Below are 17,844 nucleotides of genomic sequence, written 5' to 3'. Positions count from 1 at the left end.
ATGTACCCACAGCAAAGCTGGTATTTGTCGGGCATCAAGAAAGCAAACTGTCGAGAGGTGATTCTCTGCAAACTGGCGGATGTGGCTTCAGCAAATCAAGGGGCAAAAGAGATTTCATGCAATGTTCGTTTGAAAGCACTGGTTCATTAAGGATATTAATTTTCTGATAACTACACATTTAAGCATGACACACACCAGAGCAGAGTCTACAGGATTTTGCAATTATTAATGCGTGACAGTTTCAAATGCTAAGTGAATCAATTAAACAGCAGCATTCACAATTTGAGAAGAGATAACTGCTTCATAACTACCTAAGACTACAATTTTCACATGACAAAAAAGAGCCATTGAGGCGCCTTCAAAACCTGACAGGTCAAGAAAGAAGTTTGAAACAAAAGCACCTTACAACCATCATCTCTCCTCTTTACTTGTCAGATCAACTTTGCTAGTGTCTCCCCAGAAACGGCATCACATACCAGCTGCCACAAGGTGATTTTTCATGTCTTGTCAAAGAAATCTTTTATTCTATTTGCTCTGCATTAACATGTTACATTTATTGATCAAGGGCCTGTTCGGCAGCCACAGCAGGGCACTGAGCTCTCCATGCCTACGGGGCTTTGATGTCCCGGTGACATTCGAGCCCGAATAATGCACATACTAAATGGATTTAATGCAGAAATGTGTTTGGGCCTGACAGTTACATTAATAACAGCCCCTCACACTGATAAATATGCAATTGCTACTATTAAGAGTTACCCAATTATGGGGAAAATATTTCTCTACCTTATAAATAAATCCATCAAGGAAAAAAAAAGTTTTTAACAATGGTGCATTTTCTTAAAACACTTCTCCAGCTGCAGAAAACGGGGCATGTGGGGGTTAATACCCCCTCTCCGGCTTTCCCCTCCAATTGTTTTTAATAAGTCTTACTTTATCTCAAGAATGGTTTGGGTTTTTTTTTTTTTTTAACCTCTTTTTTGGTCTTCCCTGTTCTACCCGTCTCTTATTTCTTCAGAACAGAGAAAAAGCAGACACCCACGAGACTGAAAATCGGGCTCTGTATAAACTCAGAGAGGAGCCTAGGGGAGGTGGTGCAAAGGTGGGGGGCACATAGCTGATCCCTGTAATGATGGGTCTGGAGGAGGAGGGGTCTTTAGAGAGAGAGATGGACTCTAGAAACCTGAACATATGGGTCTCTCTCCCTCATTTAAAACTCTGAGTGACCTTATGCTGTGGCAGTGATGGGGTAGGGGTGTGAAGGGGAAGGGAAAGCAGCTGGGAGAGAAGAGACCTTTTATTAGAAAAGTCTTGGCCAGGGAGAATTTGTAGTTATTATATCCCTGCAATTAAACAGACACCCAGCAAAAAGCATAATCGTTCCCCTTTCATCATAAAGGAGCAGGGACAGCTGAAATCACCAATACTGCAGTCCCTGAGGAGACAAGAGGTTTTTCAGATGGTGGGTGTGTGCATGCAAGTGAATACATGTGCAAATACGGACACACACACACCCTCTTTTCTCTCCAGACTCAAAACTCACGCATGCAGTAATGGTCCCCATCTCAAGGCTGGGACAGAGAACAGTCTGAACCACAGCAATTACTAAGCCACTTCCCATGACAGTGGCCTTCATCTGAGCCATACCTCACAGCCCAGGGGGCAAGAAAAGGGAGTGAGTTCCCTGGGAACCTCCCACCTCCAAGCCAGACCAGGTCTCACCATGAGGTCCTGTGAACCCAAAGTTTCCAGATAGGGGTTTTGGAGAAACAGAAGAGAAAATGCAACAGATAGAACACTGAAGCCAACAGGGTCTCCAATTTGGAGCTGCAGAAACCACTGTGACCCCACAATGGTGGCTTCCACAGGCTGCTCAGGATTGTCAAAGAAAAAAAAGAAACCTTCTCCCTGCACAAGGAAATATAGGCTTGGAAACGGCTGCCCATCTTCTCTCACGCAAAAAAAAGCAACAAGTTGTATCTTAAGAAGCAGTTTGGAGTAACGTAGAGATGAAGTCAAATCCCCAGGGCCACTTAATCCCCCCTCTCCCATTTAACCATCAGAGTAGTCTGGGGCAAACTTCTTCCCCCATCTGGGGATCAGTTGCTTCACCTGTAAACTGTGGGTAGTAACAGTCACATTGTAAAATGCTATTGGGAAGACTGAATAACCCTTGAAGTGTTCTGCTCAGCTCTGGCATGTAGTAAGAGCTCCATAATATTAAGACAATAAACATGACTGATGTCACTCGTTTGATACCTTGTCCCTGGACTCCTTTGGAGAGAGAAGCCAGTCACCTCTCAGGGCTTATTTGTAAGGCTGCTTTATTGTGAAACTCAAGAGAGTCACTCTACAACCTATCTGGGACAGAATTCAAAGGTCTTCCTCAACAAACCGCAGTTGGCATGGGGAAGGATTCTTTTTGTCCAAAGCCGTCCCCTGCCCTGCAAAGCATCTCTGGCCTCACCCGCTAAATGCTAGCAGAGCCCCTACCACCATCATTGTGACAGAACTTCGTGGTTGAGAACGTGAAGAGCCAGGGAGTAGAAAGTCTGAAAGGCTTAAGCTTGCCAAATCTCTACTCCCTCCCCCAAAACACCACTGCTTCCAACTGCTGCCCTGACTAGACGGAGGGCAGCTTTGTCCACAGGCACAGTGTGAGGTCCTCAGGATAGACAGCAGGGCAGAGGGAGAGGGCAGAGCAGTGAGGCCCGAGTTCAAAAAGCTCAGGGAGACAAACTTTATAAAGAAAGGGAAATTAAACCCAAGATCCTGAGGGAGTAAAATGGATGAGAAGGGAAATAAAAGGCATTAGGAGAAAGTCTAGGAATTTCTTATCCAGGAGACAAACACAGTAGGAAATCTGGAGACACTGTTTGTCAAAGTACTTTCTAAATCACATTGCAAGTTACAGGGATCATCATTATCTATGAGAAAGCTGAACCTCATCATGGCCCCTTAGACAACTCTCTCTAATCTACCACAACTTCCCCAGCCCAGTCTTACCCACAGTGGCTCAAAACCCATTTTCCCTGACCAGAGGGTTATAAATCCAGGAAGTCAGGACATTCTTGGAGGAGGAAGAGAGTGATACCATTTAAACCCGGATACCTGTTCCCTTAGTGATCTGCCCTCCCTCCCTTCCATTCAAGCTGTTTTTGATGGTGCTACAGTCATGGAGGTTACTTGAGAAAGTCTAAGTAAAGGAAATCAAAGTCTTGCTACTGAGACATTACATAGTACCTGTCAAGTCATGTTTCCACTTCACCTTTTGGCTGTATGTTCTGTTGGGAGCTGGAGACATGAGAATGGCCAGTGATATGCTTGGCACAAAAAAAGATGCTTCTCACAACATTGCCCAGCTTAGCACACTCGTTCCAGCACACAAAGACCCTTGCCTCCTTGGAATTTATCAATGCCCTAGAACTATTTGGAAAATTCACTAACAGTTTATCTTTCTAAAGTCTATCTTTTCTACCATCATCTCTATCATCATCTCTTTTGCCACCCCCACTCCACTATCAACATGCTCTCCAAGACAGACCACTACATTTGGGTTTGAAAAATATGTATGAACAAGCTGCCTGACTCCAAATAAAGGATTTGATGCAGACCCATGTCAACAGAACATGCCCTTTCAACTGTTCTCCTGCGAGTCTGGGTGGGGAATTTTTTCTTACCGATTCCCACCGTACTATCAACAAAGGTATGCTCCTAACTGACAAAGATGAAAAACATGTAGATGACAACTGGGTTGAGCCTACGGAATGTCAAAGACAGTTGGAGAACTGAAGTACATTGGTTAGCATCGGTAGGTTATGCTGCATTAATACCCTAAACTCTTATAAACAGATTTAGCACTCATTTAAAATGAATGTCCAACATGGATCAGCAAAAGGTTCTGCTCTTTTATAGTCAGAACCCAGTGATTACAGCAGGTAGAAGAGTAAATGGCAAACTGTGCACTAGCTTTTCAAGTTTCTGCCGGTTGGTCACACCAAAGGATGCAGCGATGTACAAACATACCATGCACAGAAGGAGAGAAAATCCCGAATGTCCATAAGGAACCCCAATGACTACAATAGATTGAAATGGCCCCTGTGGAGGGTCAAGCCTGGGCTTTCAGCCTCCCCAGCAACACGTTTTAGCTCTAACTATAGCTAGGCTTATGGAAGACCTATTACGTGCCAGGTAATTTGTTAGGCACTTTACACAGTCATACACTCAGAATTCCTGCAATCAGGTTAAGGCCAGTTAAGCAACTGGTGAGTGACAGAAGGATTTCAAGCTGGGGTGTCTAACTACAAAGCCTTGGTTCCTTTTAATTCCCTGCCCATTTTCCCGATTTTGCAGCAAGTTACCAGACCCAGTTTCATCTAGCAGTTCATAACAGACACAAATGGTGGTGTGCCTGTCCTCGAGGCCTTACAGTGTACCCCTGAGTGTCCACTTCACTGCCTTTGGGGGGGGGTGGGGGGCACAGAGCCACCATTTCTTTACCGGAGCTTCCCAAATTCTCCAGTCTTTCACTTTCTTCATCCTGGCCAAAGCCAAGGAATCAACAAGCAAGCTCCCACCTAAGAAATTTTCTCCTAAGCAATTCCCCAATCGAGTACATTTATCAGAGTGATGCTAAATAAGATGCAAGTGCAAATAATTTAATTTTTTAAAATGTCAGCTTCCTGTTGCCATAGATCAATTAAATCCTCTTGATTTTATTGCCAGATTGACACAAGCGTATTTATCACTGTTTGCCACAGGAGCCCTGCTCTGCCCGCTGTGTTCAACAAGCTCAGCAAGCAACCCACTCAAACCACTCAGGACTCAGGGCCCTTGGGGGCATGGGATGGGCACCACAGAGAACTCTGTCCTTTCCCAATCCTGGGAAAAAGGAAAACTGAAGCTGGAATAGCTCATTAACAAGTTCTTTTTGCCTTGAGCAGATCAAGGAACTAGCACTGGCTAAAGCACAGGATCTCTTTATTGATCACAGTAAAAATAAAATATGAAAACCTCAAAAACAAGTTCAAGGAAGAGTTTGGGACAATGGTACTCAAATATTCTTAGTAGCAGAAATTGGTAGAACCTCTCTTGAGGGCAATCTGACATCTTCATCAGAGCCCTCTAACAATTCAGGTCTCTAGGAATTTATCCCAAGAAACTAATCAGAGACCTATTCATGAGTATTACAAGAATATTTATAACATTTTTAACAGCAAAAATCTGGAAACAATCTAAATCTCCAACACTAAGAAATAAGAAACCATTAAAAACTGTAATGCAGTATTTAATGATAGGAAAATGCTTCCAACACAATGTGAGCAACAGCATCATTTTTAAATATTTGGCATTATAAAAGATTGGAAGACAAAATGTCAGCAGTGGTGATTTCCAGTGGTTAAGATTGTCAGTGATTTGAAAGAAAGAGCATTTCCTTATACCTTTGAGTTTAACATTTCTATATTGATGTTTCTATTTAAAAAAACAATCTTCAAAAAATTAAAGTATGATTTCATGCAGACACAGACATTGGACTTGTGATCATTAATGCATTCAAATTCAAGAAGCAACACTCCTCTCAAGCATTACCTGATGAGCTCTCTAAACCCTCTATCCCCCATTCCAGTGTGGATGGCAATCACCTGTCCCTGGGAATCATGTCTAGGAAGAGTCCGATGTCTTTCATTCCCCCAGAACAGAGTCATAGAAACAGTATAGCCTGAATTTCCACAACCTTCTGCAGGGACAGGTAACTATTTTACTATTGGCAGATCCAAGAAGCAGAGGATTCACAATAGTTAATGCAGGAGAGAAGGCAGAGGTATAACAGGATAAAAGTTTATATGTATAGTGACCTAAAACCAAAGTTTAGAGCTTATAAATCCATAAGTATCCTTCCCTCCAGCATGAACAGGTGGCCATAGGAAGAATCAGCAGAACCATCACTTTCATGAAGGAGATTAATAATGTTGATGGTGTATAGTTATAAATTAGTGGTAAGACAACAGAGAAGGATGTTCCTAATGAGTGGTTAATTGAAGCCTGGTGCCTCTCTTTTAACTAATATCTTGGCAAGAAAGAATACAATATGGCCACTTAAGACATTCACATTGTAGCATATGCACAAAATAGCTCTGGACGACTACAAAATGATGAGTAACAGCACGGCAGAGGAGAACTGGAAGGCTAAAAAAAAATCTACATGTAAAGAAAAATTTTTTCCTACTTTTTGCAAGTTTGTTCCTTCTAAAGCCTACACCATGTGCACACCCCTCCATTGCTCATCCCTGCCCCAATCCAGCTATAACCCAGTGTGGTGATCACACACCAAAAACAACAGGACCCTGATGAGATGGGATGGCACCTCAAACTCAACACTACAGAAATGTTCTCCTCTCAACAAAGGGGAATTAAACTCACAACTCCCCTCCCTCCAAACCTGTTTTACTAACCTCCCTCTCACTGAATTGCCCTGCCTCTAGAACCTGTCCTTTCTGATGATAAATCCTTATACATCCAGCCCCTCAGAGCCCACAGCCCCTTCTCACTACTGACTCTGCTCTTCTCTCTCTCTCTCTCTCTCTCTCTCTCTCTCTCTCTCACACACACACACACACACACACACACACACACACACACACACACACACACACACACACACACACACACACACACACACACACACACACACACACACACACCCCTACCTCTCGGGGTCCAGCCCATTCTCTGCCACAGGGAGGCAGGGCCTCTGCATTTGACAAAGACAGCTCTGTTTACTCAGACCTGACAGCTCAGTCCCATGACCTGTCCCCGCTGACACACTCCCTCATGGGGCCCAGCCTCCTCCAACCCACATCCGGGCTCCCACCAGCAAGGCAGCCACAGCCTGAGCCACAATGCCCCAAGCTTCTGGAAGCCAGGCACCCAGAAAGAGCTCCTTCCAATGTCCAAGCAAAAAAACCCTTTCCCTGCGTCTGCACCGGGGAGCTTTTTAAGGGGCACACACCTCTCAGGCACCATCCAACCAGTCCAGGCTGTGTACTTTTGTCCTGTCCTTGGGTATCAGGACCAAAAATCATCCTTCATTTCTTTAGAGTCAGCATTTCTTTGTTTGGCATCCTCATCACTACCTATTAGTTTGTGACTTTTCAGTTTCCACATCTCCCCAGAAGCATACAAACCCTTGCACGCACGCACTCAGCACCCACTCTCTTTCTACATAACCCTCTGGACATCTCTTCCCAGAAGACCATGCATCTCAGTAAGGACCAGCCCAAAAAGCTCTGTTGGCTTCAAGTCCCCTCTACCTACTGGGGCCTTAACGCCCTGAGTTTCATCCATCTTCTCTCAAATTCTTAATTCCCCAGGGTCCTCAGAGGCTGGGAGAGAAAATACTCCAAGGCGTGGAAACACAAAAATGCCTGAGCCCTGGGTGGGATTCGAGCTCCTCATCTCTTCTTCCACCCCAAGACAGTTTGTTCCTTTCGGAGGACAGGACAGCTTATTAGGAAAACCACCACCCTAACCCCTGCTCATTTATCCCACTGATATCTGCTTTCCAAGTACCTCCTACTTCCCTCCTCCAAGCCCCCAAACCACTCACAACTGGTAACCTTCTATGAAGAAATGAAATCACTGTCTGTATCCTCCAATGGAATAGTATAGAAGATCACACTTAACTTTTGCCAAGATTGGAACAGTTGTTAGAGTTCCCCCTCCCACCAGCCCCATGCCAACAGTGTCTGAATTGCTTTGAAATACCATCTGGGAGAAATCACCACAAAATATTTAAGGTTCCAATTCATTAAAAAAAAAAAATCAAAGAAAGAAAACACACACATATATGCACCTTACCTGTGATTTGGCATATCTTTGGGAGATGGGGTTACCCGGAAAAGCATTCCTAAATGCCACAAAATGCTCTTGTTGGTTCCATCTCATTCCTTCCCCAAGAGTATTCTAACTTTTTCTGCATAGGTATCAGTAAGAAAGGAAAAGAACAATGTAACATGGCAATGGTCCTCTAATAGGACCTCGGGGGAGATGGTCCATGCTCACAGCTTTTTCAGTGGCACAAAGAGGCTAGCCAAAGATTCATCTGAAGCAAAGTCCCACTTTTGGGGTGTGATTCCACATGTCTCAGAGCCCCACACCCTATGCAGAACTGGACGGTGACTTGGACCTAGAGGCCGTGACCAGGGGCACTGGTTCCTCCCTGGCCTGGTCTGCATCTTGTGAACGGTACATACCTCAGAAGGTTAAAGCTCAGATCGAGCCTCTTTGCGAAATGTCCACAGTCCCTGCCAAGGTGCTCTGGAATTTCTCTGCAGTCCTGGCCTATGTAGGACACCTGGAAATTAAAGGGAACAGAAACAATGTGGCAAACGGAAATCGCCCAGCTGCTCCCAACCGGGAGTCATTGATCTAAAGATTGCTTCCGCAACTTTAAACGCACGCGCTCCTCACACACAAAAAAGGCCACATTTGTGACTGTTTTCCTGATCAAATCAGCTTTGGGGGCTTCAAGGACTCTGCCAACAGCTCCCCTTTCCTGGTACACTTAGCATGATGTAGACTAATCCCAGCACAATGGAAATTGGACTAAAATTGGCCAGATTCAGGTGTCCAGAAAAGCCCCCATGTCAGAGCACACCGATATAATCACAGCAATCAGCCTCTCGCTCAGGGGCCTTCCCAACAGCTGCCCTTCTGGCTCTCCGCCTCCCTCTCCTCCCCTGTCGCCCCCACCGGCCGCCCAAATACCCTGTTATGCACATTACCTCATAAAAGACACAGCAGATGCACTTACCAGCATTCCACCTGCAGGGTGCTGGAAAAAATAGGGTTGGACAAGAAAACCTCCCCAGACCGCCAATCCCATCCTATTACCACTTCGTATAAAATGTCCCCCACTCTGTACGAAGGGGATTTGAAGGCGACAGGGAAACGAAAGGTGGCCACAGCTTCCAAGTCTCTCTTCTCCAGGGAGCCTTTTGCAACCAACCCTACTCGGGTTGCAGAGCTCTTCCCTTAGGCCTTCTTTTACTTATTTTATCATTATTAACAATCTAGTGTGTGCCCAAATATTAAGAAGCTGAATTGTAATTTGATGCCACAATTTGACTGTAGGAAGGTCAGAGGGCTTCCTCACAGCTCCAACTACTCAATCTTTGAAAACCATTTTTTACAGACAGTTGCCAATTCAACCACAGGGCACGAATTCCAAAATCCATAAAACAAACCCATGGGTGAGAGTTGGCTAGTGGATCAAAACATAGGATACTTCCGTAAAGGACTCCCTACCCCCGACGGCCAGGTAGAAATTCAGGCCTATTACATGCCTACAGTCTTGATCCTTTCTCCCCACAAATGCATATCCTCCTACACGTAAGGTAAGAATGTCTTGGAATAAGTAAGAGATTCCCCAGGGGGTTATGCTTCCTAATGGGGAACAAGAATATGGTGGCCATATAGAACTCTAGATATTAGGTTGAACATTATGACTAATACTCAATCCTAGAACTATAGAAATAGCACCTTCAGAGGACTCCGCCTAATAAAAATCATACTGCACCCTAATACGCTCAATTTTCAAGTCTACTCCCCGTCCTATCCAATGGGGTCAAACTGCTGACAGTACAGGATCCTGTACTCACTCCTTTAGTAACTTCATTTCTGGAGGACGGGGGCGGGGGGGAGAAAGGACAGAAAAATAGCTGATTCTGATAAGATAATTTGGACTCAGGAAGACACAGGCTAAAAAATAAAGGTCTCAAAGTTCAATCTAGCAACCTCCCTTTTCTACATGGGACCAGCTGTTCCTCAGAACTCCTTGTGTAATAAACTTCTGCTTCCAAGCAGAGATGGAAATCATACAGCAAGAAGAGACTGGGGATATAAGGTCCCAATCAATCTACGGACTTCAATTTCCCTCAGGATGCCCACTTGATCAGCAGCAGTTTCTGTATTAGAATACCACATTGACCCTGCAGGCCCACGGAAATCACCAGAAAACCCATCCCTTTTACCCCATCATGCACCCCCATCTTATAGATATTATTCAAGATCTCCATGGTGTATACAGCATAGAGGCTGAGGTTTAGATGCGGAAACTGAGCTCTGTCCTTATAGACTCAACCAAGGACTCAATCTTGTAGGGACCCAGTTTCTCAAAACCCCTCATGTTTTTACAAAGAAACTAAGACTTCAGCAGCATACCCAGGGTAATACAGCTTCTTAATGATAAAGCCCTGCACCAGGAATAGGAACTTCCAATTTGGGAGCCATGGAGTTCTTACAAATCCACACGTGGATGTAGATTTTCTGGATCAATAAACACCAGTGGTACATCTATCATCATGTTTTGGCTTCAAAAATGCGTCTTCCTAGCTGAAAGGTCGTGAACTACCTCATGATAGGATATTGAGAGCCCCAGAGGAGCATCAGAACCTGGGGAAAGAGAGGGAGATTTGCTCCCCTCCTTCTTCTGTAGGATCCCCTTTCAAGAGGCAAAAGGAGCACCAAGAAAGTTATCACCATGAAGCATGCAGACCATTTACATGCCTAAGAAGACTTTTATCAGCTTGTTTTATTACAACAGCTTACCCCAACATCCCAGGAAAACTAAAGCACAATTTGTTCTGCAGTGAAGACCAGGTCTCACAAATTTAGTATGAAAACCAACTTGATAAGCCATCCGCATGCTTGGACACCTCACCCCCACCAACCCCCATGCTAAACTGGGAGTATTTAGAGATGTGAGTTAAGCTGACCACATTTAAGGGTCCAAATCTGAGGGACAAGGCTTAAAAGCAGCAAGCAGCCACCACCAGGCACTGCAACCAACACTCATAACGAGAAGAAAGTCATGTTTAGGAAGTGCTCCTGAGTGGAAGACATTACCTCCCAGGATGTCAGGAAGCTTCGTGGAGCATAGGCCCAACCTCATGTAACAAGCCAGAAGAGCCAGACCAAAAACAGTTTGCTACATGAGCAAATAAGGGAAATGGAGATTAACAGACCCTAAAGGCCACAGAAGCAAAAGCACATCCAGAACAAGTCATTGTGTTGAGTCAATTACTTTTAGACTGAAGAGCCAAGTTTTGTACTTTTCATTTGCCTACCTTATAGCACCAGCATCCCAAGACTTCTACCCCCCGTGTGGAACAGTAACAGAAAGGGACACTACTACCAGGGAAATGAAAACATATGAAGATCCTCCCCCCGCACCCCTCACCAAAGAGGGATACGAGAGAGGAAAACAAGAAGGTCTGTGCAAAATTCCCACACATACACACAGCCAGCCCCTCTGAGCAGAGGCCACAGGGAATTACCAACCTGATCAGAAGACTACAGATTTCTCTTTGCAGTTGAGACAGGCCCTCTGGACATTTCTGAGGACAGATTTGTTAGTAGACTGTGTGTAGAGACGACTATTTTCTGATGCCTGACCCCAACCAGCGGGGGTGAAAGATCCTTGATTTTAAATCTGTACTGAAAGCTCTGTCAGAATAGAAACAGTCCCCGTGCTGCTACTTACTGGCTGTGTTATCCTGGATGGGTCACAATCTCAGTTTGTCTCTTCTGTAAACTAGTCTAACACTAACCGCATCCAAAAGGTATGACGAATAAGGGAACCAACATTTATTAAAGCCTACCACCTGGCTGTTACCTAGTCAATCTTCATGAAATAGCCCAGTGAGTTATAGATCCCCAGCTTACAGCAATGAGAAGATAACATACAGTACACAGCCCTGTCCTCAGCACCTAGTGGCCACTCAGTAAATATTTGAATCAGACCAATATCCCTAAGAAAGGGATTGGTTATTCCCATGTCTCTTGGCACGAGATTTCAGTGCCCGAATTCCAAGTCTGCATTCGTATCTACAATTATATCGATGCCACTATTTGGTCATCAACTAGTGGAAAAAGAAGATTGAGGACTTAATGCTGATATAAATGATGCATTCAAGCCAAGAGAAGGCCAAATGAAGTCAGATTCATGTTGAATAAAAAGATTTTACAGAAGAGAGTGGAGGGAGGGCTGATATAGGCCAGTGGAACTCCTAAAACCCAGGGCAACAGCAGTCAGTCCGAGGTGGTGTTGAAAGCAGTGACCTAATTTCAACATCATCCATCTCATTCAATTGTTTTAGTGGTGGTATGGTCTTTTGTTTTTTTGTTGGTTGTGTGTGTGCGCGCGCACTTAAGCCATCTCTTTAGTTGGGGGATAGGTCTCCGTGAACTTCGAAAAAGTTATATCTGGTTTTATGTTTGTACATTTAAGCAACATTGCAAAAGAAACAGTATAAATACTATGGGCTCATCAGAAGGCGTTTTTTTCCTCTTTAAGAAGCCTCTACCAAAATTTGAGAAGTAGCATGTGACACACATTCCAAGAACTACTACTTCTTACTGCTGTCATTAGAAACTAAAAGAGGCAGAATACTTTAAAAAAAAAAAAAAATACCCTAAACCCCAGGGCTGCCACTCAGATCCACTGGCCTAGGAGGTTCAGGACCTGGGGGACTAACACCCCAGGAGCATTTTCTCAGCCTGTCTTCTCAGCTCCTCCCCGAGCAGCTCCATCTGCTTAAAACAGCCCCCTAATCCTCAAAATGCCTCACCAACAGGTTAATGATTGCCTTTGAGCCCTTTGGAGTAGGCTAAAAGCAGGGGGTGCAGGAAAATAATCAAGTTAGGGAAACAGGGGAAAAGGAGGCACAAGAAAGTTCTCAGCCCTACTGTTAAGTGCTCCAAGAAGTTGGAAGAAGCTACACCCAAAGAATGCTGGGTCTGAAATGCAGAGACCTAGGGTCAGGGGGGAACAGGACATTCTTGGCAGAGGCCCCCTCCTCCACTTCCTCTAGGCAAGCATGTTAACTCCCAAAAGCCCCTTTCCCTGCCATCTAAATAAGACCCATCATTTTTTTTTTTTTTTTTTTTTAAGATTTATCTGACAGAGAAAGACACAGCAAGAGAGGGACCATAAGCAGGGGGAGTGGGAGAGGGAGAAGCAGGCCTCCCGCTGAGCAGGGAGCCCGATGCGGGGCTCGATCCATGACCCGAGCAGAAGGCAGACGCCCAATGACTGAGCCACCCAGGCGCCCCAAGACCCATCATTTTTAACCTTTCCCACAGGCTGGTACCTCCCTGGCCTGCTCACTTCTGAACTCGGAGAAGGTGGAAACATTTGCCCAGAGTAATCTCAAAACTCTAACTGTGCCTGACACTACCTGCCTTAGGCAATCCAAGGGGTGAGCTTCAAAACCTCAGAACTATTTCTCTAGGGCATGCAAAGGAAAGGCGGGAGGAGGGCTGGCTTAATCAGAGGTTCAAAGGAGAGACCTGGCTTTTCCTGAAGGTAAGAGGCCCCGGGGCCCAGCATCCCTCCAGCAATGACTGAGAACACCTGAGGCTCCACTACAGAGCTGAAAGCAAGTGAGGCTAGGTGTCTGTCACCCAGAGTTGAAACTGGAATGTTGCCGTTCCTCACAGACACCAGCTCAACAAGTCATGTGCCGAATGAGCTCTTGCCATTTGCGACAACATGGAGGGACATAGAGGGTATCATGCTAGGTGTTAACAAGTCAGAGAAAGACAAATACCATATGATTTCACTTACGTGTGGAATCTTAAAAACGAACAAAACACAAAAACGGACTCAAATACAAGAGAACAAATTGGTGGTTGCCAGAGGGAAGGAGGGTGGGAGGATAGGCAAAATAGGTGAAGGGTACTAAGAGGTACAAACGGTTATAAAATAAGTCCTGGGGGCGAGGAGCACAGCATTGGGCAGGCATACAGTAATAACGTTACATGGTGACAGATGCTAACTACCCTTGTGGTGAGCCAAGTATAATGTATAGAATTGTCGAATCACTACCTTGCACATCTGAAACTAATATAACATTGTATGTCAACCATATAATAAACTAAAAAGGGAAATCAGATGCCGAAATAAAAGTAGGGGGACTTTAGCCTTCTACCTGTCTTGAATAAGGGGCCTTGGTTTAGGTTCCAGAGGCAGTCTGCAGTGTGGCCCCCAAACCTAGAGCCTGCAGGAATGCATTACGATTTTCATGGTCTTTAGTGGGACCTCGGCACTTTTGCCATCCTGGGGTCCTTAAAAAATAAATAAACCACAGACACACACCCCTAATGTCTGTATGTTACAACTTCATTAGTATAAAGATGAATATATTAAAATGTTTTCTTTGACCAAAGTTATTTTTCTTCTGATTATGACATTACACATGAGTCCCAAAAGGTACCATCAGCTGTGGGCATGGTCCACTCTGCCTGATGGAGAAATTGGCGCTGCTGGCCTTAGCAGTGAGCACTAGGGACAGAGGAGGCGGGAGGGGACCTGGTCGTCCTAGCGGGCCTTCCCCTCTTCTCCCACAGCCGGGGGCGGGGGGGTGGGGAGGGATGCCAGGCCCCAAAGGGGACCTGTCCTTACCAAGTTAGGGCAGGCCTGGGCACCTGAAAGTGTCGCCAGCTGGAGACGCAGCCCCCCTGAGTGGGGCGAGGCGCCCTTTCTAACCTCGGGGTGGCCCCTTGCTCCAGCACTCCCTCCCCACACCGACAGCGAGGGCGGGGTTCGTCCTGGCGGACTTACTTGAGTTCCACTGACCACGAGCCCGGCCATGACGACTGGGCGGACGCGCGGCGCGGAGCACCGAGGGCAGGCGCGGAGCACCGAGAGCCGAGCACTGAGCGCAGAGCGCGGCGGCGGCTGGCAGCACGGCGGGGCGCGCAGTTCCGCACTTAAGTAGTCAGCTGACCCGGCGGAAGCCCGAGGCGCGGGCCGGGTGCTGGGACTTGGGCTCAGCTGCGCCCGCCGCTTGCTCTCGGCGGGCCCTCGAGCGGGTGAGCCTAGGCACGCCCCCCGCCACGCGCCGCCACAGGTGGCCCCCAGCGTCCCGGAATGGCCTGACCCCTTGACTTCCGCCATGGCCCCCGGGCGCCCCAGGATCTCATCGCGCCCTGAGGCGCCAGGGGACCGGGAATAGCATCCCCCCAAAACTCCACGCCCAGAACTCTACTGCGTTAGTCGGGGGCGGCCTAGGGGGAGCAGGGCTTCGCATGAGGGGGGCCCCATCTGAGTCCTAGCGGGGGACATGGAGGGCGGGCCTTTCCTATATTTCACAATCCAGATTTCATAACTGTCCTCAACTGCAGGGAGGAGGGGCCTTGGCCTGAACTCCCCTCCCCAACTTTGAGGGGGAAATGGAGTGGTTGAAAGGACACCTGGTGGGGCGGAGTTTCCATTTGTAGTGGGAGGAAGAGGGAATTGAATTTCCTTATAAATAAAATGCCGGCTCAGCTAAAAACACCCCCAGCTGACAGTAATAAACCCTCGAGAAGAAAAATCTATGATGTCCCCAAATTTCAGGTTTCTCTTATTCTCTCCCTCTTATTTGTGAAGCTCAAAATCATCCATGCGGTCAAATTCCACCCCCAGTCCCCCCTACCCCCCCTACACACACACACACCCCTTCCCCTCAGCTGGAAGAGAAAGGTGGCCTTTACTGCCTCCTCCATCAGGCCTCCTCCATCTGGCTGGGTGGGCAGCTCATGCCTGTCCTCAACTAAAAAAAAAACAAATTTTCTCCCTGTGAAGTTTTGCCTTTATGCCTCCATCCCCAGGATGCAGGAAGCTATTACCACATACCACTTCGTTGTCACATTATCACCAGTCCTCTCTTGCAGCTAAGAGCCAGCCGGGCCTTAACTGGCCTCTCCCCTGCTCCCTCGGTACCAGTGAGTAAAGAAGCTACCATTCAGAGAAGGGATCCTTGAGTGCCAGACTCCAGGTCCCACGCAGTGCACTACAGTTACCTCAACTCAGTAGACCTACTGATAAATGGTAGCTCCCACCTCTGTTGAGGGGGTGTTCCCAGGGCTTTTGTTTTCATTGTTCCCTGTGTCTAAACAGCCCTTAGAAACCCCTGTTTGTGCAGCTGATGATAATTATGATCGTGGTTAAGCATACTGTGGCTCTCATCATTGTCTCTCAGGCCTGGTGCCAACACATTGTAATGCGGGCCCTCCTTGTCAGCATTCAGATGAGCAGTGTTGACCTCTGAGGGCTGACCCGCCTGCCCCTCTCTCTGCTGGGAGGAGCGGACATAGCAGAGTGGAGCTGTAAGAACAGAGACTTGGCTATGTTTACTTTGGGGGGTTTCAGGAAATGCTGCAACAAAAGGTCCTACAGGCCAAAAAAGAAGGCTTGCCCTCCAGAGATAAGGGGGATCAAAGGGAATCTTCCAAGGCCTACTGCCCCACAGACCAGCTCCTCATGCTCCTCTCTCCTTCTCTGCTGGATGCAGCCTCTCTGGTCCATTGTCCACTTTTGTTTGCCTTTCCTGCCCAAAAAGGAGGAAGTGGGCCCAGGCCCTGACAGTCATGATACACTGCCCTCTCCACCTTTCACCTGGTCTTCCTAGAAGGGCTCTGACTGGCAGGAGAGGACATGAGGAAACAGGCTTAAACCTACTCACAGATGAAATTGGAATGTATACACTCCCACCCCAGCAGGAGGGTGCTTGAGGTCATCTCATCCATGGCCCTACATCCATACACAGCTATGTCTTCTGAGCACAGACTGTTCTGTGGACACTATCTGCCAATGATGCCAAAGTAGGCAGGGATCTTTTCTACCTTTCCGGGCCTCCCTCACAATTTTTCCTTCCTCTATACGACTCTAGGGTAATCATTCTAAAAGCCTGATTTGACCCTACGTGAAATCTTTCAATGCTCCCAATCAACTAATAACACAGTCCAAAAGTCCAAAATCTCCAATACATCCCTCAAGATCTTTTAGAATCCCATCATCCCCTACCTCTCCCACCGCCTCTCCCACTCCTCCCCTCCTCTGCCGGCTTTTAGCTGTTTTGCCTCCCCACCCACTCTTGTCTCCACCAGGTGAACACATCCAGGAGGCTAGTTGACTGCAAGGGACAGAGAATTGGGGAAATCACAAAAAATAAGGATAGCTCAGATTGACATGGGCTTTAGTGTTTGAAATGGAAGCTGATAACAATACGGATACAATAACAATAACAAGAACTGAAAGTTCTTGAGCAGAGTAGAAATTTGTTGAATTTAATGGGGGAGGGCTCCTCTAAAACCAGACTGGATTCACCTCTCCTATTCCCTTCAGCTTTGGAAGTTATCTTCAGAAGAGAAGAACAAGAAGGAGGGAGAAGAGAAGGGAAGGAGGGGAAAAGAGGAGAAGAAGAATCTGTATCTCTGGACCAAGGAAAATCGGAAGGGGGGTGGAGGACATCCTTCTACCTCCTCATCACTTTTCTTGAGCAAAAAGGACAATTAAATTTAAATAGCAAAGTAAAGTTCTTCGGGTCATATGGCCCTCCCTTTGGAAGGGAGAGAGCAAAGGAACGCTGAGATGAGGCTGGACCAGCAGGTGAACAAATGATTCCTTTGGAACACAGGGAGTTGACAAGAGTGAACAGAGGAGACAAACCTTGTTGGGGCTTCATCTTGAACACAGCTCTTTCTGCCTCAGCCCCAGAAGCACGGAGGGGAAGAAAAGGCTCACGCAGTCATCCAGCTTCTTCTTCAGTTCCCTCCCGCCATTCTAGTGGGCAATTGAGAGTGAGCTGCAGGGGACCCTGCCTCACCCCATTTTATCCCACAGCTCCTCTGCCCCAACTTCTGAGGACCAGGCACTGTGCTAGGCACTCCGGGTATACATAACTAAGACATACACTTCAGGAAAGAGTTGTGATCAGACATTTGCAGTACTATGTCGACAAGAAGCCCTGTGATTGTGATCCTATTTCCTGTGCCCAAAGCTGAGACAGGTAGCCCCATTTG

General features: G+C 46.6%; 1 protein-coding gene across 5 annotated transcripts in view; it reads right to left on the bottom strand.

Annotated features, from left to right (window-relative positions):
* Positions 1-15,025, bottom strand: part of LRMDA (leucine rich melanocyte differentiation associated) — a 1,116,706-nt gene extending 1,101,681 nt beyond the window's left edge. For all 5 annotated transcript variants that reach the window (XM_027597158.1, XM_027597159.1, XM_027597161.1 and 2 more), the window contains exons 1-2: positions 14,621-15,025; positions 8,250-8,350 (exon numbers count right to left, since the gene is read on the bottom strand). In XM_027597158.1, the coding sequence (XP_027452959.1) occupies positions 8,250-8,350; positions 14,621-14,956 (437 nt within the window). In that variant the 5' untranslated portion in view covers positions 14,957-15,025. The remainder of the gene's footprint in view (positions 1-8,249; positions 8,351-14,620) is intronic.
* Positions 15,026-17,844: the final 2,819 nt, after the last annotated feature.

This window comes from Zalophus californianus, chromosome 15 (assembly GCF_009762305.2).
Source record: "Zalophus californianus isolate mZalCal1 chromosome 15, mZalCal1.pri.v2, whole genome shotgun sequence".
NCBI classification, from domain to species: Eukaryota; Metazoa; Chordata; class Mammalia; order Carnivora; family Otariidae; genus Zalophus; species Zalophus californianus.
The sequence above is the reverse complement of the archived record's forward strand: the minus strand, read 5'-3'. Positions and strand labels throughout refer to the sequence as shown.